General features: G+C 42.2%; 4 protein-coding genes across 5 annotated transcripts; 2 read left to right on the top strand and 2 right to left on the bottom strand.

Moving 5' to 3' along the window:
* The first annotated feature begins 138 nt into the window (after positions 1 to 138).
* On the top strand, positions 139 to 3,719 carry mterf3 (mitochondrial transcription termination factor 3). 2 transcript variants are annotated; one of them, XM_030062918.1, is made up of 8 exons: positions 139 to 241; positions 630 to 994; positions 1,139 to 1,291; positions 1,484 to 1,673; positions 1,834 to 1,981; positions 2,207 to 2,278; positions 2,375 to 2,536; positions 3,280 to 3,719. In XM_030062918.1, the coding sequence occupies exons 2-8, from the start codon at positions 640 to 642 to the stop codon at positions 3,472 to 3,474; spliced, it is 1,275 nt and encodes a 424-aa protein (XP_029918778.1). In that variant the 5' UTR covers positions 139 to 241; positions 630 to 639; the 3' UTR covers positions 3,475 to 3,719. The 2 variants fall into 2 exon arrangements, with proteins under 2 accessions (XP_029918778.1, XP_029918777.1); XM_030062917.1 differs by having other exon boundaries at positions 176 to 275.
* A 396-nt stretch (positions 3,720 to 4,115) lies between these two features.
* Positions 4,116 to 6,668, top strand: uqcrb (ubiquinol-cytochrome c reductase binding protein). The gene is made up of 4 exons (XM_030064513.1): positions 4,116 to 4,239; positions 5,320 to 5,388; positions 5,569 to 5,735; positions 6,075 to 6,668. The coding sequence occupies exons 1-4, from the start codon at positions 4,221 to 4,223 to the stop codon at positions 6,150 to 6,152; spliced, it is 333 nt and encodes a 110-aa protein (XP_029920373.1). The 5' UTR covers positions 4,116 to 4,220; the 3' UTR covers positions 6,153 to 6,668.
* Positions 6,669 to 7,250: 582 nt separating this feature from the next.
* Positions 7,251 to 9,996, bottom strand: lrrc14b (leucine rich repeat containing 14B). The gene is made up of 3 exons (XM_030064159.1): positions 9,721 to 9,996; positions 8,890 to 9,518; positions 7,251 to 8,019 (listed from the first exon to the last, which is right to left on the bottom strand). Exons 1-3 carry the CDS (start codon positions 9,994 to 9,996, stop codon positions 7,344 to 7,346), a joined length of 1,581 nt encoding a protein of 526 aa, XP_029920019.1. The 3' UTR covers positions 7,251 to 7,343.
* Positions 9,997 to 11,662: 1,666 nt separating this feature from the next.
* Positions 11,663 to 20,929, bottom strand: LOC115367935 (protein naked cuticle homolog 2). Its single transcript, XM_030063874.1, has 9 exons — positions 20,653 to 20,929; positions 20,525 to 20,551; positions 20,317 to 20,384; positions 14,485 to 14,545; positions 13,977 to 14,068; positions 13,484 to 13,579; positions 13,263 to 13,398; positions 12,690 to 12,833; positions 11,663 to 12,588 (listed from the first exon to the last, which is right to left on the bottom strand). The coding sequence occupies exons 1-9, from the start codon at positions 20,675 to 20,677 to the stop codon at positions 12,122 to 12,124; spliced, it is 1,116 nt and encodes a 371-aa protein (XP_029919734.1). The 5' UTR covers positions 20,678 to 20,929; the 3' UTR covers positions 11,663 to 12,121.
* Positions 20,930 to 21,141: the final 212 nt, after the last annotated feature.

Below are 21,141 nucleotides of genomic sequence, written 5' to 3'. Positions count from 1 at the left end.
TGCAAATTTATGCACTACTATTTAAAAATAATCAATTGTTTTATTTTACGCAACTGTTTTAACATTTGGTTTGTTTTTGATATATTTCTTATGACCTTGATGTAGACATGGAGTGCCCCCCACCTAAACACACTGTAGTGGTACGTCCCAGGTGGTGACACTTCCGTGAGTCTTGCTGTGGATGTGCACGTGAACACAGTTGACATTGCGTTGCCGCCTCGGTGGTGGAGTTGGTGAAAGGGTGAGGGTTGAATGAGTATTGTCAGTCTTATGTTGTGAGTTAACGCTTTTATGTCGATTAAAATAATGTCTGTGGTTTCTCTCATCAATGTCTCCGTCCAGCGTGCATGAGTTTGTTAGCCGGCTCGCTAGCTAACCTCATTCATTATGCTAACGTGGGGACTTAGTTTCTTGACTGTTTAGCTAATGTTTACCATTGGTCCTATAAATATAGAGGCTCAGGCGATTATGAAAGCAGTTCCCGGGTCATTCAATAGGATGACACCATGTATTCTTTGTTTTCATGTCCCCCATGTTTTTAGAAAAAGCTGTAAATGCCCTCAGACAAACATTGTATTACTCCGACTGAACGATTTTGCCTTGTAATCAGTCTTGTCTGTGTCCCTAAGACTTGCTGCAATGGCCTCATCCTGCATCCAGCTGTGTTGTCGGAGATGCTCAGGTCTTCTTCGCTCAAAGATCACTGTGCAATACTCCACCCAAGCTCAGCATTGCACTGCAGTCCTCACAGCATCCAGCAGAGTCTCAAATGGATCCTCGTTTTTGGCTGGGATCTGTGCAGCGTCACACACAAGACAGAGGTGGAGACAGCAGATGTGCTTCTACAGTGAGCACAAAGCCAAACCTCTGACCGCTGAGGCCAACAGGTACAAGGATGCTGAGGAGTTGTCAGGGTCGGATGTTGTGGCGTACAAGAACCGTCTACAAAACGCCACAGACTCTCTGCCAGTCACTGACAGTCAGGTGACATTAGGTACATGCTGGAGTTGCTATTTTTAAGCAAATGCACTCACCATCAGCATTCATAGCTAGATTAAAACTATACTGGTTTCCTGACAGGGAGTTTAACACATTTTCACTTTGTTTTGTGTCCATTTTTTAAATATGCATTTACCAGATGTGGATGCTGCCAAAAGTCTTTCAGCACTAGAGGAGATCAGTGATGAAGAGGCTGTCAGTATATCTGTTCCCTCTGCCCTGCCTCCTGCCACCACCTCTCTTAGGGACTACGTTGACAAGTCGGAGACGCTCAGCAAACTAGTACAGCTAGGTAATGCCGTTATTGTCTGTATCGATCTCGCTAATTCATGAGTGATGTCATTTACATTGACTTAAAACAATATGGAGGCGCATTTCAATTTAACGTAGTTGAGGCAATTGTCCTCAAGACGTTTTAAATAAGATGTCATGAAGTATCAAAGTACTGATTCTGCGGTTACAGTTTTGTGATCTCTTGTTATAGGTGTGAATCTCTGGAAACTCGAGCAAAGGCCCAATGTGGGCTCCATGCTGCTGAAGCTGGACTTCCAGACCGACGTGGCCCCAAGGCTGCTGTTCCTCAAAGACATCGGGGTGGAGGACTCTCGTCTGGGCTACATTCTTTCCACCAACCCCTTCATTCTTTCTGAGGACCTGGAGAACCTGCGGACCAGGTCAGATGAGGGCATCTCTGTCATGTTTCTTGAAAGCAGCTGTTCATTTGTCTTGGACGAGTTGATGCAGGGCGGCATCAGGTCAAGGTATTGTGGCGTTGTATGTTGCATTACCTTATAGTTGCATCAACAGATATTCTCTTCCTCTTTGTTTTGAAAGGGTGAATTATCTCAGGTCAATGAAGTTCAGCTCTGAGACTGTGGCGTCTATGGTGTCCAGAGCTCCTTACCTGCTCAACTTCAGTGTGAAACGGCTCGACAACAGACTGGCTTTCTATCAGCAGCAACTGGGCCTCAGCACTTGGAAAGTAAGCTAAGGTGTTTCGTGGATGAAGATGAAGATGGTCTCACTGACAAGTTGGACCGTGTTAAACCATGAGCCTGTTGCATTTGAACTTGTTTTAATCCCAGCAGAACGTACATTAATCTCTTTCTGTAATATCACGGTATTGTAATACAAGTCCAAAAGGAAATGTGAAACTGGTGATAGAATGGAGATTTATTTAATGTGTTTTGTTTTTTTTTCCCCTCAGACCCGGGACGTTGTAGCTCGTCTACCCAGATTACTGTGTGGCAGCTTGGAGCCAGTAAAAGAAAATCTAAAGGTACTGAGAAGATAGTAGATATCACATTTTACTTGTATCCTCACACTATGAGGTGCTGTTAACTCCATCTGTGTGTGTGTGTGCCACTTACTGTAGGTATGCCAGATAGAGCTGGGTTTTAAGGAGAACGAGATCCAACACATTGTTGTCACTGTCCCCAAAGTCCTGACTGCCAATAAGAAGAAGTTAACCCAAATATTTGACTATCTCCACAACACCATGAAGTTGCCCCACCACCTGATCGTCAAGTTCCCTCAGGTACATTGAACTGACACTTTTTGATTTAGTGTGCCCATCTCCTACCCTTCATATTAAGGATTACGTCCCTGTCTTCCTCTCTGCCTTCATGGTTTTTGCTCTGCCACAGTGGCTCTCAAAAGGGGGTACATCAGAGCACTGCAGAGGTACATGAGATTTTTAAAAAAGTTAATTTAAAAATGATCAGTCATGCATAATTCCTAAAATAATTAGCCTATGCTATAATAAGTTCAATAAAAATGTAAATGTAAGTTTGAGAAACCTCCAGGTGTCCTGAGGGTGTCAGATGTGTGTGTTTCTGGTTTAAACCTGCTGCCGTGGTTGTGGACCGACGATAATTATTCACTTGACTGGGAAGCTGTAAAAAAAAAAAATCATGAAAATGGAAATGAAATGGAGATGTAGCAGTGATACAGCTGAAAACAAGGAGAAAGAAGTGACATACAAGCAAAAACGGAGCCAACAAAATATCTTCAGTATCACGCTGTTGTTTCAGACACTGATTGAGCTGGATTGGACCTCTTTATACAGGCTTTTTTTTTTTCAGATCAGGTGGGACTTTGCTGAAAGAATATTTCAAAGGGGGTACATTATTGAAAAAAGTTTGAGATTTGGATTAAAAATACTAATTAAGCAGTCATACATGTATTTGTGCCTCTGGAGGGTTAGTTAGAATTGATTTTATGTAACTCGTGTGTAGATAAAGTATCATGACTTGAGCGTCTCACATTGTCCTCCCATAGGTTCTCAATGCCAAGTACTTGCGTATCAAAGAGCGCCACCTGTTCCTGCAGTACCTTGGAAAGGCTCAGTATGACCCGACGCAGCCCAGCTACGTCTCCCTGGACCGCCTGGTCACCCTGCCGGACGACACCTTCTGCACCGACGTGGCCTCGGCCACGTTACAGGACTTTCATTTGTTCCTGAAGACACTGTGATCCTCCTTGTGGGAGTGTTGAGAGGAGCTCCAGGAAGCAGGCGATCCAGCTTACACAACAAATCCCACAACATTGTGGACATGCCATGGCAGTCATGAGCACATGCATGATGCTCATGCACACAGTAATGTGTCTGTACATACAGTATGAGGTTGAACACAGGATTATGTGTCTCAAACTGGTGTTTGAAATAAAGTGATTGTTTTGTAAAGTGTTGAATCAATAAATGTAAATAGTGTATAAGACATAATATAGTTTTGATGTATTTTGTAAGACAGACAATGTTCTTTATTATGACACTGTTATATACTTGCCATACAAATAACTTATGAATTATTATTCATAAGAAGTATTATATTATCAAAACCTGATACTGAAAAACTGCAATATTGTACCATAGTCAGCGTGGTGCCCGAGAGTTAAATCTGATGAAAAATACTCCGTTCTAACCAGATAACATACATACTAACTATAAATAATTATATAACAGTCCTTTCTCAGGCGGTAGAGATGCCTATCCCAGGAGTTTATGCAATAATAATGTTATTCTGTAAATATAAAATTTTCTTAACTTTTTTCATTTTAATTTTCTTCCTTGGAAAGTGCACAATCCCGCAAAGAAGTAGCCAATGTGAAAAATACCAGAAAGAATAGTTGCGCAACCCTCTGAGACAGTGAAGGATGTGACCCGTTTCTCTATGCACTTCTTACCCACAACTCACTGCGCTCGTTCTTAGTGGAGAAACATGGCGTCGAGGGCACCAGGTAAATCCAGGCTGTTTTTCTTAACACAACCAGGCTTAAATTACAAACCTACACGGGTACAGCGTCGCATGTGGTTGACTTTAAGGCATAGCATATCACGGCAATGTTGGTTTAATCCGTCTAAATATTAATAATGTCGCACATCGCTGATTTGTCCTCTGTGTCCCTGTGCTAACGGTTGCTAACGTTACGAGCTCAGCTAGTTAGCAACCTGCTAATGCCAGTCAAGATAATAAAACAGCTATATTTGTATGATAGGATGTACTTTGTACTGTATTCACGGTTGTGGCCAAACATCGCAGTTGTTTTCGTGTGTAGCAGGCTGTTTTGACCTATAATAAATTAAATGAACAGGTTAGTGTGGATCCACCGGTCATTGCCGCCCATCATGTTATGTTAATTTACCAATCTGAACACCAGATAACCTTGATGTACATATCTAAAGTGTTTACATGTTTTATTTTTGTTCATTTTTCATGTGTGGTCTGTAAAATAACGCCATACCATCACGCACACTACCAAACTTGACTTACAATTATAAGTGAAGCAGGGTTTGGTTTATGGAAAAAGGTAAAACCTGTTATAATGTGGGGTTGGCATTCACCTGACTGATAAGGAAAGCTCACTGGTGTCCAGTCATGTGACACGAAGGACTCTTGAGTCTGTAGGTTTTCCTTCAGACGTGAAGAGTACACCGTGTGATTTCACTGATGATCTGCTTCCTCTGAGGCTGAGGGTTTTCTGTTTTTTATAATTTCATGCATGCCTATGATATATTCTTCTCTTGAGAATTTGAGTCACTGCAATTGACCCAGTTTTCCCACAGGGATCAATAAATAATTTCTGCTTCTGATGGTATTTAACTGGACCACACTGCTTTATGTGGTTGTAAAAATAATGAAATCAAAGTATAGCATGTATTGTTTTTGAGTCAGTCTCCCTCCCGTCCAGTGTACACAAGTTGACGTCAAACTCGCTCTATCCTGAATTGAATTTGTGCTTCTTAACAGCTCGTTTGATGCATGTGTGTGTTGGTGAGGGAAAGCAGCATATATTGATTTCTTCTTTCTTTCTCAACAGCAGCAACAGGCAGGCTCCTGCTTGGCTTCCGCAAATGGTACTACAACATGTGCGGCTTCAATAAAATCGGTAAGATCGAAATCAGAGCCACCAGCCCAATATCTGTGATGTAGAATCCTTGAAATAACTGTGATTCGGCTGTTTTATTTGAGATTTAAGGTTTGAGTATCATGACCAGTGGGGTGAATACAGGTGCATATTGTGCTGCAGAGCAGAACTCATTTTGGTATGATGTGGTCTCTCTGTCAGGTTTGATGCGAGATGACACAATCTACGAGGATGAGGACGTGAAAGAGGCCCTGCGGAGGCTCCCGGAGAATATGTATAACGACAGGATGTTCAGGATCAAGAGAGCCCTGGACCTCTCCATGAAGCAGCAGGTCCTCCCTAAAGACCAGTGGACAAAATATGAGGAGGTGCATCCTAATGAAAGAATTTCCTTACCTATATGGTGTTTATCTGTAGATGTCTTGGTAAAATGCAGCAGCATGGTTGAATATTACATGCTGGTTGTATAGCTAGTGAATTTTTATTATTTTTTATAGAATTTAGATGGCAGATTAGAGGATTTACTTATGGAAAAGGAAAAATATGAACAGCTTTATTCATCAGAAGAGAAGCAATTGTCTTTTTAAAACAGTATGCTTACACATTTTGACCTTTGATGTCTTGGAAAAGACAAATATTAAAAAGGGTAGGGGACACCCTGTCTCTGTTTGTGATGAAATCTTACATTACCTCTTCTCCCTTTGTAGGATGTTCACTACCTGACACCATATTTGGAGGAAGTGATTCGTGAGAGGAAAGAAAAAGAGGAGTGGATGAAGAAGTAAAATGGTTGTTGGAGAAGCTGCTATTCCTTGTCTTTGGTCTGGTGTCTGGTTATCCCTGGTTGTAATATATAAAATAAATTGTAATCTATACAAGGCTGCGTGTTCATTAAAGAAATTTACCCTTTGAAAGAGGTGGAAGAGTCAGGCTTTTGTAAATATTAGACAGTGATAAACTGCATCGTTATTAACAGTGATTTATTGGTATGGAAGAGTGAATATCACATTTGTATCACCTAAAGTAGGAACTGAGTTGTTGCAAAATTCACCTTTTACCCTTGCATACCCCCCCCATATATAAAATAATCACTAAAACCACACTACCTGACACCATATTTGGAGGAAGTGATTTGCGAGAGGAAAGAAAAAGAGGAGTGGATGAAGAAGTAAAATGGTTGTTGGAGAAGCTGCTATTCCTTGTCTTTGGTCTGGTGTCTGGTTATCCCTGGTTGTAATATATAAAATAAATTGTAATCTATACAAGGCTGCGTGTTCATTAAAGAAATTTACCCTTTGAAAGAGGTAGAAGAGTCAGGCTTTTGTAAATATTAGACAGTGACAAACTGCATCGTTATAAACAGTGATTTATTGGTATGGAAGAGTGAATATCACATTTGTATCACCTAAAGTAGGAACTGAGTTGTTGCAAAATTCACCTTTTACCCTTGCATACCCCCCCATATATAAAATAATCACTAAAACCATAATATATAAAGAAGTGCATGTTGATAAAGGTGACAACTAATATTCAAAGTGTCCTATGCTTTTATCATAACTTGAGTGACTATAGCTAGAGACACTACACACGTGTTTGGTTACCAGATGTAACCAACGTATGAAATGGATGATCATCCAGACAGAGGTGGAAGTAGACATCTTTGGAATTTGCTCAACAAATCCAAATTACTATCAACTGTAATCCCTCTCACTTAGATTTCATTTAAGCTTTAAGCACTGATTCACTCATTTTGCTTTATACTTGAGCAAAACTAATAACATTGTTTTCTAAGAACACTGCAAGACATTGGGTCTATAGGTCTGTATAAGCGAAGGTCCACAACATCTTATAGTCAAGATATGAGCTTTTCTTAAACCCTGGTCTTTTCTACACAAATGTCGATATATATGCTCACAGGGATGAAAATACAATGAAGAACATAACCTTTACCATTCACCCTTTTCTTTGTACATGCGTTAGTTTTTCTGGCTCTGGGTTCTCCTGGTGTCCACATCATTTATGGTGTCTATAAAGTTCCCAATGACGCTGTTAAAGGATTTCAGCATAGACACCCCAAGCTCATTGCTTGTTTCATTAATGTCTGGATCATAGGCCCCCATCAGTGGTGTGCACACCTCCACGTTCCCCCTACCAGCCCCTGCCAGGATGCCCATCAGCTCGCCTCGGAGCTCCTGAAACAACTGCGTGTTGTACAGCATCAGGACCGAATCGTCGATGGGATACGTGACATCCTCGGAGTAGCAGTCACGGGGAACAGGCATCTCTATGTACTTTAACTTGGGAAAGCCCCTAGTTAGCAAGGAGAAAAGGCGACGCAGAGCTGCAGAGCTCAGTGGGTTTCCCAAGAGTTTGAGCTCCTCGAGAGCCTGACAGCGAGCCAGAGCATGAAGGAACACATGCATGTGCTCGTCCTCTATGCCACACTCTTCAAGGGCCAGGCTGCGCAGTGAGTTTGAGCAACGACTCAGCAATCTGTTGAAAGTGGTGGAGAAAGAGCCTATGATGTTGTGCCCGCTGATGTCCAGGCGGACCAAGGCCTCGCTGTGGAGGCTGTTGGCCAAGTACGCCATGTCAACGTGGTTCAGGCTGCAGTTGGCCACCTCCAGGCACTGCAGGGGAGTGTCCAGAGGACTGGGAAGAGAAAACAGGGAGAGAGGAATGAGTTAGTGTGAGATCACAGGCCAAAACTGCAAGGAGCTGGAATGACCTCCAATATGTAGAAACAGGCATTTTTTATGTACTAAAGTGCAGATCTGGGTTGAACAGTTTTTGCAAATTTGTCTGGATGGTTTGTTGTAGAACAGTTCAGGAAGGGCTTGTCATATAGGATGAATGCCAGAGATATTCAAAGTTTTTAACAAGTACAAGTACTGAAACAAGTTACTTAAGTATTCTTCTCTGAGTGACACATCTGATACCATCTGAATTGTTCTATCACATTAAATCACACACCTCTTAGCATGTAGACAATAAAATTGTTTGCATCTGTTATCTGACACAAGGCTAGTAGTGGGCATAATTTGATATTGGCAGTTCAATCCTAAAATACAGATTTTGAAATCTGTGTCCTTATTCATTTTTGTTTTCATTTATATATTCCAAATACTTTCTGAATTATGATCTCTTGATTAATTCAATACCAGAGTAAGGCTGACAGTTCTTTTTTTTGTTCTGGGTCAGTGGTGCTGTTCTATTTCCACTGGAGCTATCAAGCAAGTCTGTCTGGTTTTTGGCTGACCTGCAGCTTTGGCCGGGTGCAGCTGTCTGTCAACACACTGGCACTGAGGCAGGCATCAAGAACGTAAACAACAAAGCGGCTCACATGAGGGACTTAAGTGCTAGGAATTTGCAGTGATGATGGCTGGAGATGACTATTATTATACTAAGGCTCTGAATGTCACCGTGTGCACAAAAGATCAGAGTTGGAGCCATCCAATCTTTCTCTCTCTCTCTCGCTCTCTCTCACTCTCACTCTCTCACTCTCCTCATCTCTCCACTCACCTCAGCAGCCTGCGTAGGTGTCCAGTGAGGGTGGAGAAACCCATGTTGAGCTCAGTGAGCCTGGTAAGACGTGCCAGCAGCTCACCAATGGTAGCCAGGAGGTCATCCTCATCAGAGCCCAGCCTCCGGACATCCAGCGCCCCAGCAGGCAGGGTCAAGCACTGCAGTTTTGGGAAGTCCACCCTGGACAGCAGCACCTCCAGATGCGGGGCCTCCAGGTGAACATTGTGGACCACCTCCAGCTTTGAGATGCACTCAGGCTCTGCCAGTCGGAGAACATAGAACAGCTGTTTGAGAGCGAGGGAATCTGCCCGAAAGGCAATAAAACGAATTTTCAGTGGACAGTGGCAGCGAAGGAGGAGGGCCTGAGCCACCTTCTCATAGTTGCGGCCTGTAACAAAGCCATTCAGACGGACATCAACAGATGTCTTGAAGGCAGATGGAGTCACATCACCAGCTTGCATGGCCACCATGGTGTCATAGCACATTTGCGTCAGGAATTGGGTTCTTGCCCATCGACCCAGGGTGACTTGGCATGGGCAGGTCTGGTGCTCGGTGTCTCTCAGGGCAGTCAAGTCCACCACACGGAGGATCTTAGCATAGGTGGTTGGTGGATGCAGCACATAATCCTATAGAAAAGAAGAGAAATGTTGTGGCATTAATACTCTGAGGTCTTGTCCTTGTGCTCCTGTAACAATTTCTGATCAATTCAAGCCAGTATCAAGTTGGGAAACAGAGCATGCATCCTCTCTCTGCGACAAGAATCCAAATCGAATAGCATTGCACATTAAACTTTGCAAAGTCATGCAATATTCAAAACTAGTCAAGCACCTTTAAGCCAGTCAGAATAGCCTTCAGACAAAGTTGGCAGGTGCAGGAGGTGAGATCCATCTGGCAGTCAGCTGTCCTTCCCAGAAGCCTTTGCAGGTTGAGCTCAGGTAGAGGCCATGTCTGGACTAGGGCATGGAGCAGGGCGGGCTGCTCGTGCAGGTAGCAGACTTTGAACAGGATAGGGTACAGGTTAAAGGACACACAGCTGAGGTTCTTCACAGCACTTGGGCCACTTTGGATGAAACCCTCAGCAGCGAGGAACCGCAGTGACTTCATGGTTCTGGGTTATATCCTCAGTTTTACCACCCACGGGTCCTTGACGTTCTGGGCGTCTTGATTCTTGCTGTGAGCTGCTGTTAAACAGCTCCGTGTGCCAGTGTTTTGCCTCCTCTGGGTGCTTCTTTGTTGACTTCCTCTGTTGCTGTCTATCTGAGTGGGTTGTGTTTGTCCAGGACTGGGCTTATGGGATGAGGCATGGGGTCTCGTGGTAGGTAAGAGGGGAGAGGTTATTTATAGAAACAGCTGTCTCATGTCCTTCGTGTCTATTTGCATGCCTCACCAAAGGCTTGAGTAGCAACACTCTTTGAATGCTGCTGGCAAATCCATCACTAGCCCTTAGATACATAAGTGGGTCAAAAATGACCCACATGTTTTATATTACCACACTCTCCAGAAGTGGGTCAAAAATGACCTGTATGCATTTCCTATGGAATCTTGTGAGAACATTTGATCCTTATTAAGAATACGTTTATATGTATATATTTTCACTGTTGAACACACATAAGATGTCAGTAGTGTAATCATTTATCAAGACTATTTTACACATTATTTTATTTGTCATCATATCAATATTATCAGTACTATATAAATATTTTTATACTGCTGGAACTCTTTTAAGACACTTCACTGATAAGAGTTGCATAACACTGCATATTTATCACAGGCTGTAGAAGTATTATTATATTTATTTTAATCATCAAATCAGCCCTTCTATGTTGCCAGCTAACACCATTTAGCTAAGTTAGCTATTTAATAATAGTAATGATAGTAGTTTTACTTGGTATGATATTATTCAAAACAGCCTGCTAACATTATTATCGGTTGGATGTGTGTTTTGGAGACAGAACAGAGCAACAAGAGAGAAGCACGTGTTGAGTTTACCAGCCTAGGACATTTGTTTTAGATTTTCGCATGGCCACTAACCTGAAGCCTAAGTGCATAATTAAGTTGGACACCCATATAGCAGGTGGGTTGCTTGTTTGATTTTTTGGTTAGTATACCTGTGATCCACCTGTTAAAAACACTTTAAAAAGTGTCACACAAATAACTATTTTTAAATGTATAAATCATTGCTATGCACACTGAATATGTTTACTTATTAAAGTTTGGCAAAAGGATGAAAGTAATCAGGTAAAGTTACTGAAAAATACATTGAATCTAATGCAGGTCATTTTGGACCCACTTATGAAAGTGTAGGTTACCATCACTTCAGCATCTAAGGACATGTCAGAACACCTCTTTCTGATGTGTGCTACATGGAGTTGAAAAGACCCAGGGAAACAATGTCCTGTCACAGTAGAACAACAGAAACCACCTTCTGATACTCTAAGGCATAATCAACCAGTAGGTGTGCATTTGATGGTTTTAAGGCACGAGGTGGAGGCAAAGAACCACCCGACGCAAATTGGAGGCTGGAAAAATGCAAAACATGTTGCCGATGGCTGTTTGGTTTCACCAATCAAGTGTTTAGGGTTAGTTTTCCTTCAATAACAGCTTAACGAGTCATGTCTGTCATGTTAAATTTCAAAAGAAAAATACAAAGCATGCACATTGTATTGCTGTTATTGTAATATAAAATGTGAGCTGAGCAATCAGCATTAACTGCTTCGTGCTCAGTGATATACAACTTAGAGAAAATAAAAAATTTGTGACCATCTCAGGATAAAAATATCTTTATTACATACAAATTATTTTGGTCTGTTCATATTCTCAACATTTCTGTTGAAAACACTGAGTTTTCATGTCAAAATATTGGCAATATAAAATATTGTACAAAATGTTGGCTACTCATAGGTAAAATTATTGTTATAGTAACTGAAGTGGTAGTATATGGCAACCTGAGAGAAACTGTCAGTCTGAGGGGCTATAAAAGCTTATGAAAATAGCATTCAAACACAACATTCAACTGGCCTTTTCATGATGTAGAGCAGGTTCATCTTCAGGACTCATTTGCATCCTCTGACAGTGTTTTCACAGCCCGATCCTGCCACACGGAATATTTTCTCTGCACAGTGGAAATTTGTAAAATCTGGATTGCAGCAAAAGTGGTATTTGACATCCCAAACAATGCCCAAAGCAGAATAACACTGTTGAAATCCATTTTCTCATATGTCAAATTAATTTATGAAGGGTGGTAATGGTGATGGTGATGATGGTGATGGTGCTCATGGTGGTGGTGGTGATCATGCCTGTTGCCTGGAGGAGCCAAGACCCCACAGGAGACATGCATGCTGGGTAATATCTCCCTCTCTGTCCCTGGTTGGGTCTGAAAACCAGCTGGTCTAGAGGCATCTTGTCCCCTGGAGCGCAGCCTCTTGCTGTGCGTCCGCTGCAGGGAAATGTGGGCCTGATGCTGACACTGGGTAGGATGGCAGCATAAGGCAGTGTGCTGGCTATGGCCATGTAACCTGGATAACTTGCCCTCTCCTCCATTTCTATTCTCCCCCACTGCCACAGCCTTGGCTCCATGGGATCGAAACACAGGGACGCCTCTCCGAGACTCAGAGGAGATGCAGTGTTCTTTGACCGCCACTGGGGGGTGCTGCAGAGCTGAGCGTGCATCTTGTTTTGGCTCTTGAGAGGAGGGTTCTGGTAAAGTAAAGAGGCACAAATTAAACCAAGTACATTGTGATGCTGTTTCTTTATATTGAGATGTACCAACAGTGACAGAAACAGAGGAGATTCTACACCTTCATCGTCAAACTTGGAGGAATAGTTTTCGATGCCGGCGAGATCCAAGTAGTGGTTTCTACGCTCTGTGTTTTCATCCACACAATAGGTTCTCCTCTCTGGGCTTCTGACCTCCTGAGCCGTACCCTGTTGCCTAGTTGCTGCTGTTTTCAGTGGAGAGAGAAAGACTATCATCAAAACTGTGACAGTGATTTAATATCCTTGATGAATGTAGGTTGGATCCCACTGTCGATAAACTGAATTGTATATTGCATTTGGCAAACTACTTGATACTTGATTTTCCAGCTCCAGATTAAAGTTTTTCTTATAAACTAAAGCAAATAAGAAGCACAATAGTGAGAATTAACAGGTATAAACATGCTTATACACCCAGCATACTCCAAAGGAGGCTTGAGTCCGTGCCCCACTGCTCTGCCGCTCCTGCATTACTGCCAAATCGTCTTGCTTGCTAACATCATCACTTAAAACAAGACATGATAAAAATAAAAACAGGTTGTATACCTAAAAAGACTTCCCACCCCACAGTCAATTCCTTTTTGTCTGTTTTGTTTGTTTGTTTGTTTGTTTTTTACCTGTTTGTGAGGTCTTTTCTGGGCTACTTGAGGGGGTTACAACCAGCTTGACTCTCAGGGCTGTGCTGCCACCACAAGACTGCCTGACTGATGCCTCTATAACCTCATAAATGGAGTGCATCAGACTGGACATGTCCTGCAGGAAACACACACACATACACAGTGTGCAAAGCCAAATAATTGATTTAAAGGGATAAACTTGTGTGTGTGAACAGATCTACCTCCTTGGTGACCTTCCCACTGTTGTCAAAGTCGTACAGTGTGAAGACCCACTCCTGTCGAGCGTCCTCCTCCAGCAACACGTTACACTCCGAGTCCTGTGTGTTCACATTGAATCAGAAAAACAAGCTGCTTGTTGCTGTTGCAGAAAAAAAAACCCACTTAACTGCAATTTTTAGAGTTTTTCCAAGTTGAATTGGAAGTTTACGACATAATTTTATGCGCTGAGTGTGTTTACCCTTAAGGCCTTGGAAACAGTAAACCACGTTGTGTAATTCAAAAATACATTGTTTATTGGTACCAGATGGATTACTTTTCCTACAAAGGGAAATGTATGCCAGAGAGTTTGAAAATATCAAAAGAAGTCAGTTCAGTATAATATGATACACTTAATACCACAATTGCGGTGATGCAGCAACATCCCAACCATCTGGTACTCCAAGAAGGTTTGAAATTGTGAGTCCATTATGAGATGCAGTGGAGGAGTGCACTCACACCAGCGTGGCTGCTCCTCTTCCTCAGATGTTTGTTTCCTGTGAGGTGGCTGCTGGGCTCCCTGTCAGATGCTCTCTGTGGCAGCAGTGACACTACAACAGAGCGGGACTGTGACTCGTCATAACAATCACTACTGTGTTAGCATGCAGCACAAGTGTCACTCATTTATTCACAGTGATAATTTTATTCATGTGACCTCAGAAGTGCCTCGTGCTCTCCTGTTTTCCATCAGTGTCTGGCAGCAGGAAGAAAACAGGTAAAAAAACAGCTGTACCATCCAAAGGTTGAAGCGTTCCCATACAAATACAAAACAGATGTGGGCATTTTCACAATTTCCTTTTTCCTCGAGACAAGCGAGGGATTATGACCTATGAAACACAGGCATCTCAATTCTGATGCCTCTGGCAATGTTACATCTACAAAATAATTATAAGCCCTTAACACTAAGCTGTGAGTGAAGCTACAGTATGTGAGCTGATCTGCCTGATGCATGTAGTTCTCTACTCACCCTTGAGGTGGCAATGATGATCAGTCTGGGAGTCTTCCCTCAGCTCTGTGCCACTCGAGTCCTGAGAAAAGATAAGGAAGTGTGATTTAAAGAAGGAACAAGGAAATTAGGCAGTTAAGTTATTTTCAAATACTTCATGACATCGTGATGATGGAAATCTTTAGATGTGAGAGGAACGCTGGAATGAGTTTAAATGTTTTTCGAGAAAACCCTCTCCATTCACACTTGGCAGGTGTATTGCTGAGGATCCAAGGAAGTGCAGTGTGGAGTGTACAAGTATACACACACACACACACACACACACACGCACACCAGCACCCACAGACTAATGTTATTGGAGTGGAGCAGTGATAAGACTGTCTGACCACACACGCGGCTTTAGTCAAGGCTTTAGTCAAACAGATTCATGTGATTAAAAAAAAAATGATAACAATGAACATATTATGTAATTAACGCATGTGCCCTCCAGGTAAAGTCTGCCAATGGAGGCCAGCCAATGGAAACATCAGTAAGACATTTCTAATCTCCACACGTTGATCTTTGGTGAACACCACACTATCTGTCAGGCAGATGCAGATGAGCAACAAAGGGAACAGTAAATCATTGTGCTGACAGATTGCTGGCTTGCTGTTTCCCTCACCTCCTCCACACACACACACACACACACATACATGCACACACACAAAAAGCACCACAACCGAGGTCCTTCCACACCCTCCTCTACCCGTCTACCACACTCTGCCTGCTGCAAGGCTTTGATGTCAGGTACAGTTACCAAAGACAGGGGGGGGGGTGGAAGAGTGGCGGTGCTGTAGCTGAGGGATGTGTGTGTGTGCGTTGGGTGTGTATAGGGGTACGTCTCTCATCTTGAACAGGGTCACCCTCTTCTGCTAATGTTCTGCCCGTCTCCTTCCTACATCCCCATTCCTCCCCGATCCATGCTGAAACACAAAGCTCGAAGTCCTGGGAGAACAGGCAGCGCCTTTGTTCTTGCAAGGCTCTTTCACAGCTTTCCTGACAACCCCGTACCTGGTTACACACTTTCAGGGTGCACCAGTGACCTGGTCTCTCGTATTAACATTTTTTCCCCTCTCTGCACAGTTTTGTGAGTCAGTAGAGTGCAGATGACCACCACTGTTATCTACTGACAGGTATTTCATGTTAACTGTAATACCTGTTCTGTACTCTGTATGACAGCATGAAGTCAAACACTGTAGCAGCCAGAACAAAGACACATTAAAAAACACACACACACCCCACTATCACTCATGCATGTGATACCCTGCTGTCCCTTGAATGTCGTTCTCCTTCCTCTATGGGAAAATGAATGTCCAAAAACAGCACATAACCACAAAGTGCTCATAATTTCAAGAGAAGACTGTATGTCTTGATTGTATATTATTCTTTTGCTCTGCCTTAAAGGTACATATATATATGTTGTTAATATACTTTTCAAACTTGTCTTTTTTATTTCCACGTATTTAATATTCTTTTCTCCCTGTCAAGGAATTCCCACTTGATTGTATTTGCATAAACAGAGCGACGATAAAACATCTTGAATTTTGAGAGGCGCTGTACTGCGAGCTCACATGAGACCTTACAGGAGTGACTTTACAACGCAGCAGAGGAGGGAGGGGTGGGGAGGTGAGGCTGCAGTTGTTTAGGGAGAGTTGGAGCCCAAAGGAGGAGGACTGGTTTGGCTGCTAAACTTAATAAATAGCAGCTCATTAAGTCTGCAGTATGACAGTTTATATAGGGCTATTACAATATACCTGTTGTCCTAGTTTCAGCTCTCTTGACACCAAGTGACAAATGTGGCAGATTTTTTTTTATCATTATTAAATATAAGGTCATGCAATCTATTCTGCAGCTGGAAAAAATATTGTTATTGTTGGATTTAGAGCCAAAGAGAAATTAGAGCTAATAGAGCAGAGATGTGAGGTGGATCTGTCTTGTTTTGTTTCTCACCCAAAAACCCTGATGACTGCTCAGGAGCCGGACCTGTGATACAGGGATGTACAGGTGTTCCCCAGCAATCAACACCTCAGGATGAATAAAAATGACTCTTCCCTCACACTGAGAGAAAACAACGACGTCTTGAGTCATCTCCACACAGCAACACATGGGAGGGAATTAAACTGAACAAATCGGGCTTCTCCGGATCAGAACTGGAATGTCCTGGCAGGCAGACTTTAGCCCAAATATGATCACAAGGAGGCCAGACGTCGAGCACTTACAATAACATAACATCAGACACCCAAGACAGAGACACATTAGTGCTAACCATGTGAACCGAAGGCTGGGTTCCACATCCAAGTAAAACAATAACTGGAATAGTTTTCTTAGCGGCTGGAGATCAAACTAACCACTCCTCGTCATTAGTTTACTTTGACAACAACATGAGACTGGGGGTATTAGAGGACTGGTGGTTGTAACGTTTGCTCACGAACAGTGTTTAGATAGCGTATGTGAGCACCTACACATTACACTTGCAGACAGGAAAGTATGTGAGGAATTGAAATCCCTAGATCTGTAAGTGCCACCAGAAGTAGATTTATATCCCTCCTAAAACTGCTATAGCTGATCATCTGATCATTTGTATGGTACTGATCATCTCTGTGTTGCCATGTACAGTAAATCTGTCAAATCTACACAAACATGCAGCTCTAACCTTAATGACCAGCGTGCCTTTGAAGTGAGGATGAGCCAACATGAGGCTCTATGAACCAGCTTGGCTGATGGAAAGACGTTTGGTGTTTGCATCTGTGCAGTATGACTCCAGACTGTGTGATGCTGTCATATAGGATTGCTGGTGGTAGATGCTGGAGATATGATTTATTAGCCCACTCCTAAGGGTTACTATATAAAAAAACAAAAAACAACAAAAAAAAAACTGAACTGTAGCTTCCAGTGCAGTCTCCCAGGTAAAACTTAAAATCCAATGTGCTTTAAGGATCTGAAAGCTTTTGCAGAGCTATTTCAAACCTGGTTTCGATGGCATGTCATGCAACAAACGTGCCTGCACTGGCTTATGAACAACTACAAAAATTTTCCTTTATCATGAATGAATGAAAAGGCAAACTTCTCTCAGTGATGCAAAATTATATTTTACCATTTAAGATGAACAGACAAATGAAAGGTTTCCATCAAAAATAAAGATACTTTTTGAGAAAAAAATTACTAAACACACAATTGATTTTTATCCACAGCAGTGTTTCCATTTGTAGGTGAAAGTCTTAAGAAAGCTTGTAATATAAATGCTTTTTCCACAAGTAGTTTTATTGTCATGTCAGCAATAATTTTGTGGTTGTCCTCCACTATTTTAAAATGGTGGATGTCTTGGGAGAAAACTCATTTTCAAATACAGAAGAACAGACTCCATACCGAGGAACCAAAAATAAAGTTTATGCAACACCAAAAGCTGACACCAAACAACATCAAACTAAACCACGCAACGAGACAGATGCCTCGCAGCTGACAGCTTCGTGAGCAATATTGCCAGATTGGAAAATGTAATCACAGGAAGGACTCAGACATTAATGAGCACAAAAACTCCACCACGACCCTTCATGCAGCTCGGCCCAGGCAGCCAGCCTCTCTTTTTCCTAATTGCAGGTCTCCAGAAATTCCATAACGTCGACTATCCTCGGAGCTTCTAACACTTTGTAAACCACAAGACAACAAAACCCCAGACACTGAGACTGCTGGTAATTCACACCAAATCTCATGACCTCTTCCAGTTGTGACCAAATGCGATTAAGAGATCAAACGAGCTGAGGAAAAGTGAAACAAGCTGTCGGCGTCTCAGCTGTGGATCACATTTTACTTTAGAGAGACGGTTAGATAAACACAATTAGTTGGGGACACCCTGAGAGAGCTGACTCTACAATCCTGTGACCATCTGAAGCACTAAAGGTATCCATGGTTTTTTGATTACACATTTAAGGCTGACAGTCACCTAAATCTACACAATCTAACAAACAAAAAAAACTGTTTGTCACTATTTGATTTGCTCTCCAGCAGCATCCAGCCCAAAATGTGACTGCCTCATTAACATTAACAGACTGCACGTGGTGCTGTTTACACGACCGTACACCCACACCTCCTCCACCCAGCACCCTCCCTCCATCTTTTTCCTCTCCCCCTGTCCAGTCTGCCTTTCTGTCTGTTACTGGAGAAGGAAAACAGTACCAGATGTGGAGTTTTTTTTTTTTTTTTTTTTTTTTTTCCCAGTGCAGAGGGGTATGTAGTCTCAAAGACCTTGCTGTTTGGAGGGGGGCGGCTGCGTTGCACTTCACACAGACATGGCAGCCTCTCTGAAAAGGAGGAGGTGAGGTGGAAATGGGGTGGAGAACCTTCTCCAAACACCTTTCAACTCCCCTGGATGTGAGCATACACTGTTCATGCCGTAATTGCCTTGACTGAGGTGAAGCATCATTTCCTGGACTGGCACTCGCACACGGGCCGGTCTGTGGCTCTCACTGATGTCCACGTCCCTTTACTGCCCTTCTTCTGCAGTTAAGGAAAAAAATCGGTGGCACAGTTTCCTGTACCACTTGCACGCATTCACGTGCCTCTTCTGGTCTTAAAGGAGAAATCCACCACCAGATGATCTTACACTGTTAGGTATCATCAGTTTGTGATGTTCAGTGCTGTATGCAAAACTGAAGGTTGACTGAAGTTAGGACTATTTAACGGACCAAAAACATGGAATAGGCATGTAATTTATCAGCGAGACAAGCCAATAAAAGCATCTAGACTCAATCATCATATATCATGCTTATTCCAAGTTTTTTTTTCTTTTGTCAGCTGAGTGTACAGGATCCTCACCTCAATGCAATTATGTAGTGTATCTTTAACAGTGTACTGGTCCCCACGCTCTGGAATGGTCCTCTATCAATATGTTCAATAACTCACTTTTATAGGTTTGCTTTTTTTCTAATAATTCTATCTTTATTTTACTTTATATATTTTATATATTACATATTGTTTATGTATGTGCATTTATATTTTGTGTGTGCTTTCATATTTTAGGTTTTGATTCTTATTTGTTTTAATCCAGTGAAGCACTTTGTGAGTCTGTGTTCATGTTTTGTAAACTGTTATATAAATAAAACTAACTTACTTACTCCATCTCCATCAACCTGCTTAGTGTACTTCTATGTCAGTTAATGATTTCCTGCATTTCCCACAATGACTTTTGACACCAACCAGAGAATGAACATGATTTTTTTTCTGTTAGCAGTGAGCTGCATGCAGGAGAGAAAAATAGCGCTAGTGGAGTGCATTCTTTTTCTATTAAAAAACAAACAAACAAACAAAAAAATGAACAAACAAACAAAAGCACACCTTAGTGAAAAGGCATCATGCATTCTGGTCTATTTATTGAGGCTGCTGTCGACAACTACTCTTCTTTTTTTGTATTATTGTTGTTGAATTTTGGTGCATAAAGGTAAATCTTGGAGGAAATGCTACCCAATTTAATTCTGGGTGTTTTATTAGAATTTCAGGTTGGACAGGAACTATACTGTTATTTGCAACACTGGCCTTTACTTCAACTTTCCTCTGGAAAAAATGACAAATGCATGCTTCCACAGTAAATATAGCATCTACTGAATTTGAATGAACAGTCTTGACTTGCGGCTGTGATTGTGATGAGACCCTAACTCCCACCATCACCGTGGTTTCTACCACCCGTCATTATCCCAGCTCCAAACTTCTCTTCTGAACCAGGCTCTCCTAACGAGCTACATGTGTTTGTTTTCCACATGGGAGCTTTAGGGAAGGAGAAACACAACAGTGTGAGACGCACCGCGCCTCTGTCACATGTACCTTGCGCGTGCTGGCCGTGCGCTCCAGCTCCCTCTGACAGGTGAGCGCATTGGAGGCGAAACTTCCACCTGCGGAACAAAACAATAGCTGATAAACCTGCAGCTATTTGCACAGAATAAAAACCAATCACACCTTCCTGTATCCATATCTCTCTCTATATACATTTGATATGTATTTTCCGTCAAATTCCCAAAGTTGGCTGTCTTACCTTCAGGGCGTTCTCTACGTTTAGACGCTGTATCCAAACAATAATGAGAAAAAAGTGTATCTGTAATGCTGGTCATGTTGGACATCAATAACACACTTTGCATTTTGCGTTTTCATAAAACACCTCACCATGTTTGGACTGGAGTTTGCCCATATTCCTCTGGTTTCTAATTGGCTTTGGAAATCCAACCTATCGGTGCGCTTAATTAAGAAAGGGTCGTAATTTTTAGCGTTTGACGAAAAAGAAAAAGACATTCAACAAGAGGAAATATATCCATTTTCCTTAAAACGCGCCGGACGACTTGACTCGCACAGGGTTGAACACGGGACAGCCGAGAGAATGCGCCTCACAGCATGTTCAACTCAGATGCTTCAGCGGAGTTTATCCAAGAGTGTGTTTCAGGAGAAAGAGGACTCACTCCTGCCGACTTCCGTCTCCGGTAACAGCTTTGTTTTGTTTTGTTTTGTTTATAGTTTTTCTTTTTGGGTGTTTTTTTTTTTTTTTTTGCAGTCCTGTTTGTTCCAATCTTGTTTCACACAAGAACGGTGACCACTATTGTTGTTTGTTTGTTTTTGTTTTTTTGTTTTTTGGACTAGATGCGCTGCTTCACTCTGCTT

The sequence above is a fragment of the Myripristis murdjan genome, chromosome 11, assembly GCF_902150065.1.
Source record: "Myripristis murdjan chromosome 11, fMyrMur1.1, whole genome shotgun sequence".
NCBI lineage: Eukaryota > Metazoa > Chordata > Actinopteri > Holocentriformes > Holocentridae > Myripristis > Myripristis murdjan.
Note: the sequence above shows the minus strand (reverse complement) of the source record. Positions and strands in the feature narration are given on the sequence as shown.